This window comes from Crassostrea angulata, chromosome 2 (assembly GCF_025612915.1).
Source record: "Crassostrea angulata isolate pt1a10 chromosome 2, ASM2561291v2, whole genome shotgun sequence".
Lineage (NCBI taxonomy): Eukaryota > Metazoa > Mollusca > Bivalvia > Ostreida > Ostreidae > Magallana > Magallana angulata.
The window spans coordinates 73439933-73457655 of NC_069112.1; the positions used below are offsets into that span (position 1 = coordinate 73439933).

At 32.4% G+C, this 17723-nt stretch overlaps 1 protein-coding gene and 1 long non-coding RNA gene across 2 annotated transcripts; one reads left to right on the top strand and one right to left on the bottom strand.

Moving 5' to 3' along the window:
* The first annotated feature begins 7725 nt into the window (after window positions 1-7725).
* On the top strand, window positions 7726-10990 carry LOC128172175 (putative nuclease HARBI1). Its single transcript, XM_052837961.1, has 3 exons — window positions 7726-8131; window positions 9670-10000; window positions 10275-10990. Exons 1-3 carry the CDS (start codon window positions 7922-7924, stop codon window positions 10622-10624), a joined length of 891 nt encoding a protein of 296 aa, XP_052693921.1. The 5' UTR covers window positions 7726-7921; the 3' UTR covers window positions 10625-10990.
* LOC128172192 (uncharacterized) lies at window positions 10773-11304 on the bottom strand. Its single transcript, XR_008242210.1, has 2 exons — window positions 11165-11304; window positions 10773-11014 (listed from the first exon to the last, which is right to left on the bottom strand). It is a non-coding gene; the product is annotated as an uncharacterized LOC128172192 (long non-coding RNA).
* Window positions 11305-17723: the final 6419 nt, after the last annotated feature.

Sequence of the window (17723 nt, forward strand, 5' to 3'; positions counted from 1 at the left end):
TGTACATTACGTTTCCCAAAAGAAAAACAAGGAATATTATTTGACCGTCGAGGTACCTTAAAGATGTGATTTGTTGTGGTTTTGTTATTTTAAGGCGTAGTTTGCCAGCAGTAAATTTTAAAAATGTGAGACTTGAAGTAATTGAAATGAACAAATATATATCAGATGTTGATTTTGTTTCTCATTGAGTACCAGTTGGATTAAATTTGTCATTTATTGTCACATTATCACATTTGTCCGTCTCATATGGTATACTATTGCGTGAAAGGTAGATTGTGTGCTAGTAAAACAATAGGTGTGCGCATAGCTTGTGATGTATCATTCGTATAGTTTTGTAAAGCGTTATTAAAATACGTTTATGAATACTTAATGCAGGAATATATATATATATATATATATATATATATATATATATATATATATATATATATATATATATATATATATGTGTGTGTGTGTGTGTGTGTGTGTGTGTGTGTGTGTGTGTGTGTGTGTATGTAAGAGGGCAAAGTATATTTAACATCGGGTTCGAGATTCACATTTATATTTTCTATAAAAGTTAAAATTTGGAAATGAAAAAGTATTTTTATGTTTATATCCTAATTGAATAACTGTTATAATATCAGTATTCGGTTGTAAGTAATTTATATTATTAATTTTTTACAACCGAATACTGATATTATAACAGTTATTCAATTAGGATATAAACATAAAAATACTTTTTCATTTCCAAAATTTAACTTTTATAGAAAATATAAGTGAAGATTGGACTTGTCAAAGTGGTAGGAAGAGAAACAATAAGAATTCCAGCAAACTCTATGAAAACCATAGTGGGATCAACACGACAAAATAAGAAAAAACACCCATACGTAGCAGCCGTCCAACCTATTTCTATTGAGAATGGATCTCTACCTCGAAATATACTGGTGGTGGATACTGTTAGTGTTGTTGAAAGTGGAAGAATTCCAGTAAGAATGTTAAACATTGGAGAAGAAGATGTTTGGATTCAACCAAAGACTCGTATTGGAACTCTACATCAGATAGAAATTTTGAAGAGTTCAGACCAAGAATATACAGTTGATATTGAACCAACAGAATTGAACATTCGTAGTGTCTCGGTGTCGAACAAAACTTTAAATTCTGATAATTCCGAGCTAACATCTAAACTTGATCTTGGAAATGTTCCATTTACATCCAAGCAAGAACAGAAACTGCTTGAACTATTTTCTAAGCATGAAGATGTGTTTGCGAAAAGTGATGAAGATTTGGGTTATACGACAACTGTAACTCATCCTATAACTGTGACAGATAGTCAACCAGTGAAAATTCCTCATAGGAGAATTCCTCCAAATCAAATTTCTGAAGTGAAACAACATATAGAAAAACTGTTAAACGAAGGAGTTATTCGTAAGAGTACCAGTCCATACGCTTCACCTGTTGTGATCGTCAGAAAGAAGGACAAAAGCATAAGACTCTGTGTAGATTATAGAGCACTCAATTCAAAGACCGTCAAAGACGCATATCCACTACCGCACATTGAAGACAGTTTGGATATTCTAAATGGAGCCAAATATTTCAGTAAAATAGACCTGATACAAGGATACCATCAAGTAGCAGTAAGAGAAGAAGATATTCCTAAGACAGCATTTCGTGTAGGTACTGGTGGACTTTACGAATATGTCAGAATGCCGTTTGGCTTGTGTAATAGCCCAGCCACCTTCCAGAGACTTATGGAGGCATGTTTAGGGGATGAAAATTTCAACATACTAGTTCTTTATTTGGATGACATCCTAGTGTTTTCAAGGACAATAGAAGAACATATTGATAGATTAGATCAAGTGTTTACGAAACTTAAATCCAATGGATTAAAGATTAAACCGACAAAGTGTCATTTCTTCCAAAAAGAAATAAGATTTCTTGGACATATAGTCTCTGAAAGAGGTGTATCTACAGATCCTGACAAAACAGCTGTTATTGAGTCATGGCCTATTCCAACTACAGAAAAGCAACTCCGCTCATTCCTCGGACTAGCTAGTTATTATAGGAGATTTGTCCAAGGATTCGCTAGCATAGCAGCTCCTCTTCATGCATTACTATCAAGACCAAAGAATACCAAACTGAAAGCAGAGCAATTTCAAAAATTATGGACTGACGAGTGTACCAAGTCATTCAACGCCCTAAATGAGAAACTTATTTCACCTCCAATTCTTGGATTTCCTGATTTTTCACAAGAATTCATTTTGGAAATAGACGCAAGTTTTGAAGGACTCGGAGCAGTTTTATCTCAAGAAAGACCAAACGGAAAGATTGTGATAGCTTACGCATCAAGATCACTTAGAAAATCTGAAAGGAATATGGAAAAATACAGTTCTATGAAGCTTGAACTTTTGGCACTCAAGTGGTCAGTTAGTGAAAAATTTCGTGATTACCTTCTTGGATCGAAGTTTGTCATTTATACCGACAATAATCCGCTCAGTTACATCAACAAACCCAAACAACGAGTAGATGCAACGACGATGAGATGGATAGGAGAGCTAGCTCAGTTTGATTTTACAGTGAAATACCGTTCTGGTAAGGTTAATCGCAACGCGGATGCGTTGAGCCGTAGACCTACTTCACTGGAAGAAGAAGAATTGAAAGTTTCCTTTAATAGGATTACTCAGAGCACATCGTTAGAGATGTTAGATAGACGTTTACCGACTCAGTTGAATTCAGAAGAGATGTCAGACTTTCAAATGCGGACAGTGAGCGCCATGACAACGCTTCCAGAGTATATTCCTGCAGATATATCAGCACTTTAAGACCATGACCCGAAGTTGAGAAGAGTTCGTTACTGGATGGAGGAAGATCGTAAACCTTCAGTTAATGACTTGAAAAAGGAGCACAAAGATGTGAGAAAACTTCTTAATCAGAAGGATAAACTTTTCATTGAAAATTGTGTCTTGTACAGGATGATCACAGATGAGACCGGTGAACAGAGACAGTTATTACTTCCGGAAGTCCTAAAGAAGACAGTTCTGGAAAATATTCATAACCATGCAGGTCATCAAGGTGTCGAGCGAACATATTCTTTGCTGAAGAAAAGATGTTTTTGGCCGAGGATGCTACAGGATGTCCAGAAATGGTGTAAATCTTGTGAAAGGTGTTTAATAGGGAAAGCCCCTGTTCCAGCCATTAATCCTGCAATGAGTAATTTAATAGCTTACAAACCTCAAGAAATTCTCGCCATTGACTTCACTGTATTAGAAAAATCATCGGATGGACGTGAGAATGTGTTAATCATGACAGACATTTTCTCTAAATTTACTCAAGCTGTACCGTGTAAAGACCAGAAAGCAACTACTGTGGCAAAAATTCTTGTTAAAGACTGGTTTGTGAATTATGGAATTCCTAAACGTATTCACAGTGATCAGGGCCGTAATTTTGAGAGTTTCATTATTCAAGAACTGTGTAATTACTACAACATTGAAAAATCCCGCACAACACCTTACCATCCAGAAGGGAATGGACAGTGTGAGAGATTTAATAGAACCATGCATGATAGACTAAGGACATTACCTCCGGAAAAGAAGAAGAAATGGCCTGAATATCTTCCATACTTGGTGTATATTTACAATGCCACTGTTCATTCATCGACCGGTTACTCTCCACATTTCTTGTTTTTTGGACGAGAACCTATTCTTCCCATTGACTTGATGCTTGGATTATACAAGTCCTCAGATGATGACATTGAAAACTTACCTATGGATGACTGGATTCAAGACCATAAAAAGAAGATGTTGGAAGCATCAAAGTTAGCATTGTCAAATACAGAAAAATCTGCAGAGCAGCGAAATCATCAGAAAAACAAGAAAGCCAGTGTTTCATTCATTCCAGTTGGAACAAGAGTTCTTACGAGAAACCGCACCATTGGAAGGAATAAAATTCAAGATACCTGGTGTTCCACTCCATACAAGGTTGTGAAATATCTTGGTGATAATGTGTATTCTATACAGCTGGCAGATGGATCTGGCCCGATCAAGAACGTGACAAGGAAAGAAATCTTAGACACAGGTGAAAGAGTGAATTCGAGTGATGGATATTCCAGTTCTGAAGGATCGGATCTTGAGTATATTCCAGAACAGGCCATACAAATTCAAGACGAAGAAGAACACTCCACAACCGCTGAGGATTAAGAAGAAGCTGGGATAGAAAAACCATGTGCATCTGCAGCTAACAGTGACGATTCAGAGGAAGAGACGGTAGACGTGACACAGCCTCGACGAAGTAAGAGAACGACCGCAGGAAAACATTCCAACCCGTTCAACTTACCTAAAAGTACTGTACCGTGCAATCAAATTTCCGTCCAACCGTCAAAATTCAAGGAACTCAGTGATGCGATTGTGAATCTTGGTGCTACATTAAGTGCTACTTTAAGTGATTCGTGGGCAAGACAAAATCAGATGTGATTATGTAGTAACGAAATCAGATGAAATTATATAGTTTCATTGCTTTGTGCATATATACCTGTACTTTTTGTTAGTTAAATTTTTTTTATTATGTTTTTATGCAACCTTTTCATTGCTGTGGAAAGCAATGATAAAAAGGGGGGAAATGTGTAAGAGGGCAAAGTATATTTAACATCGGGTTCGAGATTCACATTTATATTTTCTATAAAAGTTAAAATTTGGAAATGAAAAAGTATTTTTATGTTTATATCCTAATTGAATAACTGTTATAATACCAGTATTCGGTTGTAAGTAATTTATATTATTAATTTTTTACACTTGTGAATCTGTCCATTGATTGGTCAATTTACGATATAGGCAGTAGGCCATCTTTTGGCGGCATTTTCATCGTAGATGTTGACGGGGAAAGACCTTTTTGTCTAATAGATGTAAGTAATGATATTTTTGTCTTGCATTCATATTAGATCAAATACTTATGTTACAAGGGATTGATTATTCTATTTATAACTATATTTTGTGGAATTATAAGTTCTGTGTAATTAACAGATCGAAAGTTGTTTATTTCTAGTCAGAGAATTGATGTAATATTGACATCTAGTCAGTTGTGTATAACTACGTTTATAGGTTAAAATAATAGGTGACCCGATGTTATAAATGATTGTTTGATACGAAACGTTTTTGTTACAATAGTGGTTCCTTATCAAATATGTTTAGTTTTTATAAATTGAGAAGTAAGACCTTATATTTATATTGAACAGTCCTCATATGCTGACGTCACAGTCACAGTGACCGGAAGCCCTAATACAGCATTCGTTACTTAGGTTTGTAAACTGTGTACATTATTATTACATTATTTATACTTCATATTATTTCTTGCTTAGATGTTATGTTGTATGATAAAGTGTACTAGCAAGAGGTCATAAACATTTTTTATGAAATCATGTCAGTTGATGTATGACTATCATTTTCAATTGTTTATATTGTTTATTTTAGGACCACTGTCAATATTACCAAATATTACCAATATTACCATATAATAAACCATCAAGAATAAAGAACTGCAACATATAAGGACCGTTTTTATTCTTATGTGCTACAAATATATATATATATATATATATATATATATATATATATATATATATATATATATATATATATATATATATATATATATATATAAAATCCAAAATGAGTAAAGTTAATCCACACATGTAATAAATAATAAAAAATAACAGAAAGCCGATTCAAAACTCTACCGGTTTATATATATATACTTAAAGTACAAGCCATAATTAATGCATTATCATTAATCCTTGCTGTCAAAAAAATTATCGTTTCATTTTTTTATACGTATTCATGATTTGAAAGGTAAATAAAAATACTTTTGATTCAAACAAATCAAAATTAGTACATGCTAAAAAAACAACTGATATCTATTATTTAAATAATATAAGAAAAAGTACTTGATTGTTGTTTTCATGAACCAAAAAAATACGTATCTTTTTCGCCATGTTCAGCTGTGATATGCATCTAAACAAACAAACATGCCTTTTATAATGGTTTTTTGGCATGACTGGATTTTTTGAAAATCGTTCGAGAATCTGAATAGTGTAGCAGTGCTCGCGCTTCATTATCATTTATGCGTATCTTTCCAAAATTCGTGTGAACGTACTATTTAAATGCGCCTGTTATTGTATGTTTAGTTATTGTACGAATTGTTAACAGAAAATATTTTTTTTTTGACATTGTTTATACGCACATTGCTGTTATCTTAAAGAGGGATCTATATTTTCGTTATTTCTATTATTTTTAATATCTCAAAAATGATTGCCTATATGTGTAAATGCTAAAACATTCGGGTTTTTTATTTAATTGTGTATAAAACTATAATCATCGTCATTTTATATCATGAAATAATTTTTGTCTATTTAGTTGTTTAATTTAATTGCATTGTACGTGTTCAAATAGATGATGATATCGAATATATGAAGTCAAACTTTTAACGAATTGTTTATGCATTTCATATTTTCATTAGTAATAAGAGAGAGTATTTTTTTTGAACTGCAACAATTATTGTGCATGAATTTCACGTCTTTTCCAAAATCATTGATATTCAGAGAACATTCCCTGATTTTCTGCGTGTTCTACTCTCTGTGAACTATAAAAGTTATTCTATACAATTATTAAACCTTTACTATCACAGGTTTAGACCACATTAGGGGAGCTGATATTTTACATAGTATTTTGTAGGGGGGAAAATATAAGAAAAAAAATTGTAAAAATTGTGATCCTCGAGGATAGAATAAGGCCACCATTGGGTGAATTTTTACATAGGAACTGTAATTAAAAAAGTATCTCTTAGTCCAATCGGCATGAAAAGTTGGAACTTGTGTAAATGAATCGTTGGGTAATGTGTATATACAGGTCCTTTTAGATCATGATATCCAGGAGTAGGGTAGGGCTATGTAAAATAAAGGGAACCATTTTTATATAGGAATATATAGTAAAAACTCTAAAAGCACTGGTGAAACAATCACAAAAGCAGTAAGAAGCAAGTTTGATTGTGGGTGTTATAAAATGTCTGCAGAGTTAAAAGTGTCCCCTGCTTCTGCTATCTATTTCACAACTATTGTTTTATCATTGAGCTAATAAGAAGCGGAATTAACCTCAATATGCATATCTGACGCCTCACCCCTCAAAGATCGCAAACATTTGGTGCGATGTAAAAGTCGGCCGCTCACAATACCAATGCGCAGGATCTTTCAACCACAGAGATCTCTTCTTAGCTCTTATCTTCAACCTGAAGTCAATACATTTTGTTATTGATATTTGAAGTCTGAGAAGCCCGTACATAAATACGAATGCATCTAGGCTTAGAACTTCCATTTCTGTTTCTTCAGCAATCATGAACTAGAGTAAAAATTGTGAGCAGTTGAAATAGTTTATATTTGACCTATGTGCAATTTGTAGACTAGGATTTCTAAATTTCAAAAGCACTTCAAATCGATGATACTGTTACTGCAAAAGAAAAGGATTTTGTTTTGTCAACACATAAAAAGTTGTATGATAATAAATAATGTATAACGACTTAACATTTCGTAACCAAATCATGTTTTACTACAAATGCGATTGCGTGTGAGGTTCAAAAATCAGTGGTCTGCCTTCTTCATCGTTTCATTTTAGTTTTCAGCGTGACAGATAATGTTTGATTCTGTGTTTACTTAAAGAAACAATGTTATAAATATTTGAGACTGAAACACTTATCGTTCTGGATCCGGTTGCACGAACGTCAGTTAAATTTAACTAGCCGTTAACTTGACGTTAACGTGACGTTAAAATTAACGGCGAGTTAAACGGGTTGCTCAAAAGTTAACAAGCTGTTAAAGCTTAGTTAAGTATCTAATTTAACTTACAGATTTAACTCAGGTTACATAGGTACATTAAATATTTAACTAAGCATTAAAATCAAAATGGCGAACTTGTTGTTGTTTGGTAATTTGTTTGCTGGAAGAAAAGTGAGAGTATACAGGCAGAGAATAGAGATGAACGATTTAAGTGACGATCAAATCCGATCCAGGTTTCGTTTCAAACGAGAATCAATTCTGTTTATCGCAAACCTGCTGCGTGATGACCTACAAAGGGCTACTAAAAGAAGCCAGTCAATTGCCGTGGAAACGCAGGTATGTCATACGGTTATATCTATTTTATTTTATTTTTATTTCATGGATAGGCTAAGTAATCATAACACGTTACATGTTTACGAAATACCCCCCCCCCCTCTCTCTCTTTCTCTCATTGAATTAAAAAAGTACAAACTGTATGTCTTAAAAATTGTTTTAGAGAGCTACAAGTAATGCAATATGTGTATATTATATTTCTTCAAAACATATATATATATATATATATATATATATATATATATATATATATATATATATATATATATATATATATATATATATATATATATATATATATATATATATATATAAATAGGATGTATTTGCATGTATGTATGCTATTATGTTTTACTTTTTTCTCTAAACGAACGTCGAATATGACGTCATTTTTACTTTGACGTCATAAAATAAGTGCCCTTTATTTTTTTCACGGGATCCTGATATTATATGTTTTCTCAAAATTTCAAAACCATGTAAATATAAGGTAGACATTTATACCATTTACCTGATAGATAGAGGGTGTTCATTTTTATTACTAGAAAAATACATATAACGCCTGTGCATTTTTACTATAAATTTTTTGTAATATTCTGAAATCTCCTGGAAAAAAATTTGTAGAAAATATTGGCATGAAAACGTGATAAGTAATGTTTATGTACATGTGTTATGCCGATCATTAAAAATCAAAATAATGAAGTATGAACGGGAATTGATATTAACTATTAGTAATCATTTTAAACTCCTCCACGATATGTAATTTCGCATGGCAAACTGTTCGATTAGTTTCTTAGATGTACTTGAATAATTACGCTTATTATTTTCTTATATGATAATTGGGCTGAACATAGGGCTTTTCGAACTACAGACGGAAAACCTCATATGAATCATGTTGTGTACTATATATTTTTATTAACTGATTTCTTATGATTGTTTATCAACCATAGTATTGCATTCTACTAGCTTTAGTTGAGTACGAAACGAAAAATAAAATAAAATCTACACACAATGAAATGTTAAGGTGGCTGGGCGGTCAACAAATTAAGATCTACCGAAATTTACCTAAATTTTAAGATTTTAACTATTGTTGTGTAAAGAAATTATCCGTATAATTCACCTTTTAAAGTTGTGTATTTCCCTATATTTTTATAGAGTTCTTCTTTAACTGGCCACGACCATCGAGTCCTCTTAAATCACAGACACTTGAGGCATGCCCCCCCCCCTTTCAATTGATTTTAGATTTAAAAAAAAATGAGCTGTAACACACTTTTTTCTTGTTTAATTTTCCCAATATGCGTAATATATCACGGATTATGCAGTCCATTCGTCTCTACAAATCATTTTTAAAAATCGTATTTCTCGACTGACAATAATAAAAAGATCTGCGGTAAAATTTCAGATACAATTGGTAGTATTATCTAACAATGTAATGTGCGGAAACTTAACACATCGATCTTAAATTTTGGAATTGCTCAAGTTTTTTCTACAAAAGCATATTTTTATTCTGTGTGAAGAAAGATTACCATGATCATCTTATACAGGTGATGCTTGCACTTCGTTTCTTTGCTTCTGGGAGTTTTATGGAAGTGATAGGGGACACCATGGGCTATGATAAAAGTACGGTGAGCCGAGCCGTGGAGAACGTAACAAATGCACTGCTTACCAAAAAAGACCAATTTTTAAATTGGCCTACGCAAGAGGAAATTAAAAAATCAAAGGAGAACTTCTATTTGCGTGGTGGGTTCCCGGGTGTCTTTGGGTGTATCGATGGTACACATGTGAGAATACAAGCACCATCAGACAACGAACCAACTTACGTGAACAGGAAAGGATGGCACTCCATAAATGTGCAAGCAATCTGCTCTCATGACGGTGTGTTAATTTGAGTGTACACTGCATGTAATTTATATTAATTTGTCATAAATAAATTCTTATTTAACGACAATTAAAGACAACAAGATGTATGTAGAATAGTAATTTACTTTAAAATTTTAAATTTTGATTATAGTCTAGTATATATTTCCACTAATTACTGAAGCTTAATTCTGAACTGTTTTTAAGGAAACAATATTATATGGAAAAAGTCAGTATATTATAATATGACTTTGTATGATATTATAATTAGATTGTGTATTTTCTCCTTTAGGGAAATTCATTAATGTTGATGCCCACTGGCCTGGTAGTACGCATGACAGCCACATTTTTCGGGCGTCAGAAGTCAGCGCATACCTCGAAAATCATCATCGAGGAGTAGACGATGGGTATTTGCTAGGTGACAGCGGGTATGCTTGTTCCAGATTTCTGTTAACACCGTATCTTCATCCATCGAACGCCTCTCAGGAGGGCTATAACTCGGCCCATTGTCGCACGCGCAACTCTATCGAGAGGGTGTTTGGTTGGTGGAAACGAAGATTTCATGTGTTGCATAGTGAGGTTAGAATGAAGCCCGCGAAAGTCTGTAGAATCATTGGCGCTTGTGCAATTCTACACAATTAAAGGAAGAGATGGAGGATGGTAATCCTCAACAGGATAATGCCGCTGGGCAATTAAATTATCAAGGACCGGAGGATGGCAGGGCAGTCAGGAACTTCATTACAAGAACATATTTCTAACGTAACAAATAAAAATAAAAACCTACAAACAATTACATTTTAACACATGACCTGTGTACTTATTTAATTCATAATTTTTTTACTCATCAGATAAAGCTTGCAATGCAAGCAAGGCATTTTCATTTTGCGCAAGATTTTGTTTTAAGAGCTCAATTTCATGGGTCAACTTGGCATTCCGCAGCCTCAAGTTTTCAGTTTCAAGTTCTGACCGCTCAATGTCCTTCTGAATCTTCGCATTCTTGAGTCCAATGTGTGTCTTTTGACAACATAAAACCTTAAATAAATGAAATCAATATTAAACCTGCTTAGAACATGCCGGTATTTATCTGTGTAGGAAACTATTCTGATATTCTTTGAATCCATGCACGAACAAAATTGTTGATTCCTTTAATATTTTATGCAAGAATTTGATTTATTTTGTTACCTCATACTGCATTCTTTGCAATTCATCAATTGAAATTTTCTTTCGTTTCTTGGGTCGAGAATCCGATACTGAGGGTTCATTTAAAGTGCAGGCCTTGGTCCCCAACTCTGATTCCTTTTCCTTTTCCGCATTGTGCATAGAAGGAAGTATTACCTGGTTTTAGAAATGTATAAATCTCAGACTCCTTAACTTTTTCATATTCAAATGGAATTTAATCTTTCTTTTAATTAACTATTAAGGTCATCTGTTTCAATGGTATTTTGTAGTTGTTTATGATATACTGTCTGTCGATGTTATTCTGTTTTTCATGATCATGACATTGAGAACAAGGTGACTCGTGAGTGCTACCGGTCGGCAAGGGATGCTTACTCCTTCTAGGCACCTGATCCCACCTCTATATTTTTTTAAGGTTTGTGTTTGCTCTGCTTTGAATTTGTTTTCGCTATAGAGTTTTTAGGGAGAGTTTGTAATTGTAATTTTTAATATTATGAGTTCTTCAAAATTAAAAGAAGTTGAAAAACAGTTCTCATATTGTAAATTAAAAAAAAGCTTATCGTAATTAACTTTCGAATACATGTTCTTTATTCAAATCTGACTTGGAGTGTAAACTCGAATAGGGTCTGTACTTGATCTCGACCGTGAACTAGAACGCGATCGTGACTGCGATCTTGAACTAGAACTTGATCTAGAACGTGAGCTGGTATGTCGGCTGGTGCGTGAACGTGATCTGGAACGTGTTCTTGAGCGTGATCTGGAACGTGTTCTTGAGCGTGATCTGGAACGTGTTCTTGAACGTGATCTGGAACGGGATCTTGAACGGGATCTCGATCTTGAGCTCGATTCATGGATAGGTATACTTCCAACGACTAAGGCTAGATTCTCTCCGTTGATAACTGTGGTTCCATTTGCATCCACAAGAACAATCGGCTTAAAAACTCTGGTACTTCCATTTAAAGTCCTTTGTAAATCAGTAGCATTCGATGTAGTATTATCTTGTTTCCCTGTTGTCTCATTTAAAGTGTGTAAAGGTTCCGGTTCATCGATGCCCACAATGGGATCCAAGTTAAGAGAAGAATGGGGTCTTGAAGCATTGGATAGAGAATCATTGTGAGAGAGTTTGTCTGTTGTATCAGTGACCAAAAGCGGAGACGGTGGAAGTGTTGGATTTATGATCAGAGATTTTGTTGTCGAGATCAAAGTCCATAATACACAGAGGGTAATCGCTTTTACCTAAAGAGGAAATTTTGTAAATAAATATGAATAAAAATTATTATCATGAAATGATGATCTATAATTTATAAATTATTATTTAGGATTTATTTTCTATTTATACATGGCCCGAAAATAGTTATTGTTTTTCATTCTTGATAGATATGTATACAAATAGAATAATACAGAAAATTGCCAATTTTGTAATTTATAGAAGTATCATTAGAATTATTCACAAGCGTATAAGGATCCACACTAAGTCCAAATTTTGTTTTTTATCTAACGCATTGTTATTAGACCATACAAAATCATTAAGATCAACAATAATAGATATTTAAAATTCTGAGATACAATAAAAAGTATAAATGATAGTTTTTAATCCAATATATGTTGACAAGACAATAAACTTTAATACAACAAATCTAGACACTTCAACGGGTCATTTTGTCAACATATGTAGTGAACAATTATCATTGTTGCGTTAAAAGTCGCATTATTACTCTAGAGAAAGCGAGCAAATAAGTCTAGTACATATGTTTTACGCGTCATTGATTCACCTGTACCTGATGACAGTTATTCGTGCCATATATTTAAAATAAAAACAATTGTCATCCGCAAAAAAAGAAAAGATTGGGCAAACATTTTGATTAATATAACAGCAAAAGTTTTATTTTTAATTAACAAAGTTCATGGGAAAAATCTAAAAATTATAGTTTTACAATTTGAATAAATTGTTAAATCTATATACAGAGTTCTTCTTATAGAAAAAAGTGATAATATACAAAAGTGAAATCGACAGTCTAGCCGCTTTTAATCAAATCTACTACTTACATGCACCATCGCCAATATTGTTGGCTGTTAAATGTCCTACACTCAATACACTATGTCTTCTTTTATATGATTCATTCTCAAAAAAGTATTTGATGGAAATATTTCAGAAAACCCCTTTATTAAAAAGGTTACTGACGAAAGATACTATTGCAATAAAAGTTCACAAATTATTGTTTTTAAGCGCAATAAATGTGACACTGCGAGCGAAATTAACACATTCCATAGGATTTTATTTTTAATATTTCTACGTTATTAGCATAAGTTTTCCGGAGAAAATGTACTTGTTTAACAGAGAATATTAATTGTATTGTCAATACATTCATATTTTAAGATTTATTTAACATTTAAAATAACTTGAAAAAATGGCTAAAAAATACTAGTACCTGTTGTTTACAAATATTTTTCTACTTAAGCCAATTTTAACTGAGATACTTCTATATTTACTGACTGCATGCCATGAATGTTATTTAATTAAGAATGCTAAAATCGTTTGAAATATAACCTTTATGCATCTTGTGAAACTTTTATGAACCATTTAAAGTAAAAATGCAAAATTCACCACAAATCTTTTCTTTTAGCAGTTATTTGTTTTAAGATCTGGTTAGAAAGTTCTGTCTAAAATGTTAAAAAGCTGTGTTTTTTCATACAAAATAACCTTGATGTTCATAGGAAGGAAATAAACACAAAATCACAAAAATATGCTGGATGGACATAAACTTTACGATTACCACCTTTGCTCTTTTTAAAAACATAAATATTATGTTTATTATTTTGCTTTTCCCGACTTTTGAAAGTCGACAAGATGTCATACGTTTGTTCTTGATTTAAATATGTTCTTTGCAAAATATCAGAAGTCAAATGTTTGCATGCGTAAAAACGATATTTGATCATGAACTTGCCTGAATATTGATATTGTTTTAAATTAGTAATACATGCAAAAGGTTTCTTTGCAAATCAGTCCTACCACATCTTTGTTGCATGGAAAGTTCCGTTTGATATAGATATAATTTGTGCTTCAAAAATTGTAAATGAAAAACTCTGCTACCATTCTTTTACAGAGGCGGTGGTAGGAATGTCAAAGGTTTTTGCCAAGGTTCAATAACGAAAAATTAGATTTAAACATATTTTATAATGCAAATATTATGCAAATACATATTTATATTAATGGACAAGGCAGCAGGCAATACCTATGTAAGATTTTTCCATAAGGTACAAGGTAATGCATATAAAGTGCTAAATATGACAAGTAAAATAGTACACTCTTTATAAATAATGTGATGTAGCATTAAAATATATATTTAGATGAGGAAACAATTGACGAAAAACGGTTTAAGTTAAAAAGAAAAAAATCCAAAATAATTTGAAAGAAGATATGTGAAAGCTATTTATAGCAATAGAGAAACTCACTTTTAAAATAAGGTATCTGTAATAGCAGTGGCATCGGAAGCAAATTGAAAGTTAAGGGGGAGGGCTAGACTAATCATCAAAAATCTTGACAAGAATTCCAAAAATCTTGACAAGAATTCCAAAAATCATGAAAATCCTAATCTGTGGTGGTGGAGGGGGTGTATTTTTTTTAAATCATGAAATTCCTATTCCGGGGGATAGTATACCTACTATTACTCCAATTTTCAATATCGCTTTTAATATTTCAATCTTTTTCAGGTATATTTAGAAACAATTCTGTTTGCTGCTAGTAAAAGTGGGCAGGGGGGGGGGGGGGGCTGAATCCTCCTTGATGCTATGTTCCAAATGGTTAGGTCTAACTTTGCAAAAAAGTGGGGGGGGGGGGGGGAGGGTAACTTCCAAGTGTTTAGTTATAAAACAGTGAAGGAACAAACACTATATTCTATAATCAGAAATACAATTCAAATTAAATACATGCATATAACTAAATCAATATTTTAAAAGGCTAATTGGTGGATGCCGTTTCAAAAATTGGTTTTCTTTGTAAGGAGCGCATAGTTTAAAATGAAAAAGAGATCTTTTTTCATCTGGGAGAAGTCAATGACTTAAAGAATTATTTATCTAAACTTTTGAGGTAGATCATATGATTATATTATGAACAACTAGCCTTCGTAAACATGGTAAATGTTAATACTCAAAACAGCATTATTAACTATCCGTAGTGGCAGACTGCGGGACGAGGTTTAGCAAAGGTTTTATTTTATATATGTTAACCATATAAGCATTCTATATAACAAAGTTACTTTCTGTTTTATTTTCTTGGTTGATAGTTTTAACCACTTTTTTAAATAGATTCCCTTCACCAAGATTAAACTACACTGTAATACTGGCTTGGGAATTTCCATTAGGATCCCTTATTCCACTCAGAGTTATTTCTGCTCTCGGTCGCTTATATTCCAGCTGTTCTTTCCAAGTCCGACGATCATCTGTTGTCACTGATATCAGTTCGTTTATACATGAAGTCGAACTTTACGTTTGGTTCTATGCCGGTTTAAGTAATTTTAGTTGAGAATGCTACACCGATTGTCTATTTTTAGATCGTGGGAAACTCCCTCCTCCACTTCTAGTTCCCGTTTCGTCCTCAAATTCGAAAAACTGTTTCTGAGTGGAACATACCGCCAACATAAGGAAGGAAAAACGTGATTTTCTAATGGAAAATCGAAAAAATGCCAATTTTATTATGATTTTCAGACATTGAAATCATCAAGAAGATATTATCATCAAGAGGATTTATAGATTTGCAAAGATTAATAATCTCTATGCAAATTAAGCCAACAGAGAAAACAAGATTTATTTACCAAAAAAAGGAATAAGAAAAATAAATGGGTTAGGTATCTTAAAGCTTTAAAGCAATTCTCTCTCTCTCTCTCTCTCTCTCTCTCTCTCTCTCTCTCTCTCTCTCTCTCTCTCTTTTCAAGACCTTTGTGATTTTTTTGATATCATTTGTTTAAGATTGATCTATTTGAAAATATTTTTTTTTTATTTCTGTATTATCATTAAAGAAATAACAACTTATCCCAATGTTACATTACCCAGAATGCGATAAATAAAATTTTACTAAAATGAAAATAAAAACAATTTATTATTTAGCAATACAATTAAAACATTCCTTATATATCCATATACTTTAGAACCATTTAAGTCGCATTATCTGAAATTTGTACCGCCGAATTTTTTTTGTTTTTTTTTTATAAATAAAAAAAAAACCCTTTAAAACAGTTTATATCAAAATTTATTATTAAATGACATATTGCAGAAGTACAATTTTAAAAGTCAAATTTAATAACATTATAAGTTTTACTCACCATGCTGTCGTGTTTAATAAAGAATTAACATTAAGTATTAATATTTTGATATTTGTTTATATTAAAATCGTTTTCTGAAAACCGTATGGAAATATAAAATTCACATATCTCATTAATTATTCGGCATTGAGTGTTGAGGTTTTGTTGTGAATTTTAATGACCTCTCTCGACAATACAAACAGATTGTCTGTCAGAATTATCTAGAAAATCGTACATAAGTAAACAGCAATATAAACTGTATGATGAATTCCTTCCAGAGTAAAGAGGTATATTACATGTAGCTGAAAATTGAAAGTTTAAGATATAATATATATAATAATTTAACTTTTTTAATAAAGTTGTGACAACCGTCACTCTTGCTAGCATGTTCTTTAGAAGTTAAGATGATTAAACAATAAAAAAAAAATATTTGGTCATTCATGTGGGTTTTATTGAAAGTGGCAACACTGCAGAAAAAATACATAATCCACCTTAGCGGTTTATGTATATTTTTCTAACGCGGGTTATGTATTTTTTTTACAATGATCACTACCTTCATATGCCACAGGATGCATCAAGGAAAGCATGTTACTCTTTATATTTACATCTTTCTGTTAACAAGTTAATGAATTGATCGTAAAAGGTAAGTAAAATTAACTAAATAATTGTAAATGTACACCAGTACTTTACATAAAAGAAATACAATTGAGTTCCAACCACAAGTCAACTCTAGCGTTGTTGAGGGGGAAGGGGTCTCTAGTAGACCCATTTATTTCACAAGTGGATCTTTTTAATCTTTTTACTACACTGAATAGTGTATGTTTTGGATGCCATATATAAAATGGGTTTTTTTTCTCTTGAAATGAACTGTAACTATACGGCACAACATCGATTACAACGTGCTAAATTTCTGCTGCTATTCTGCACGCTTTTATTTTACTTATCTAAATAAAAGATGTTAGTTTTGAAGACCTTGTATTTGTCAACGGTGATTTTTTTTATAGAAAGTAATTTCTAATGTGACCTTTTCTATTATGCCGTTATATCATTTCAAAGACTTGAAGGTTAATGAAAATCAACTCATGTGTACAAACAATATACATGTATGCATATGGCATATGTAAAACATGCAAAGTTATCATATTTCAAATTTGAATAGATATGAAAACATGAAATTTGAATGCAAATAAATGAACAATGAATCTGGAACTAAACAGAAAATTTTAAAAATCGCGCCATCTCATGACGTCATCGCATAATTCAAGTCT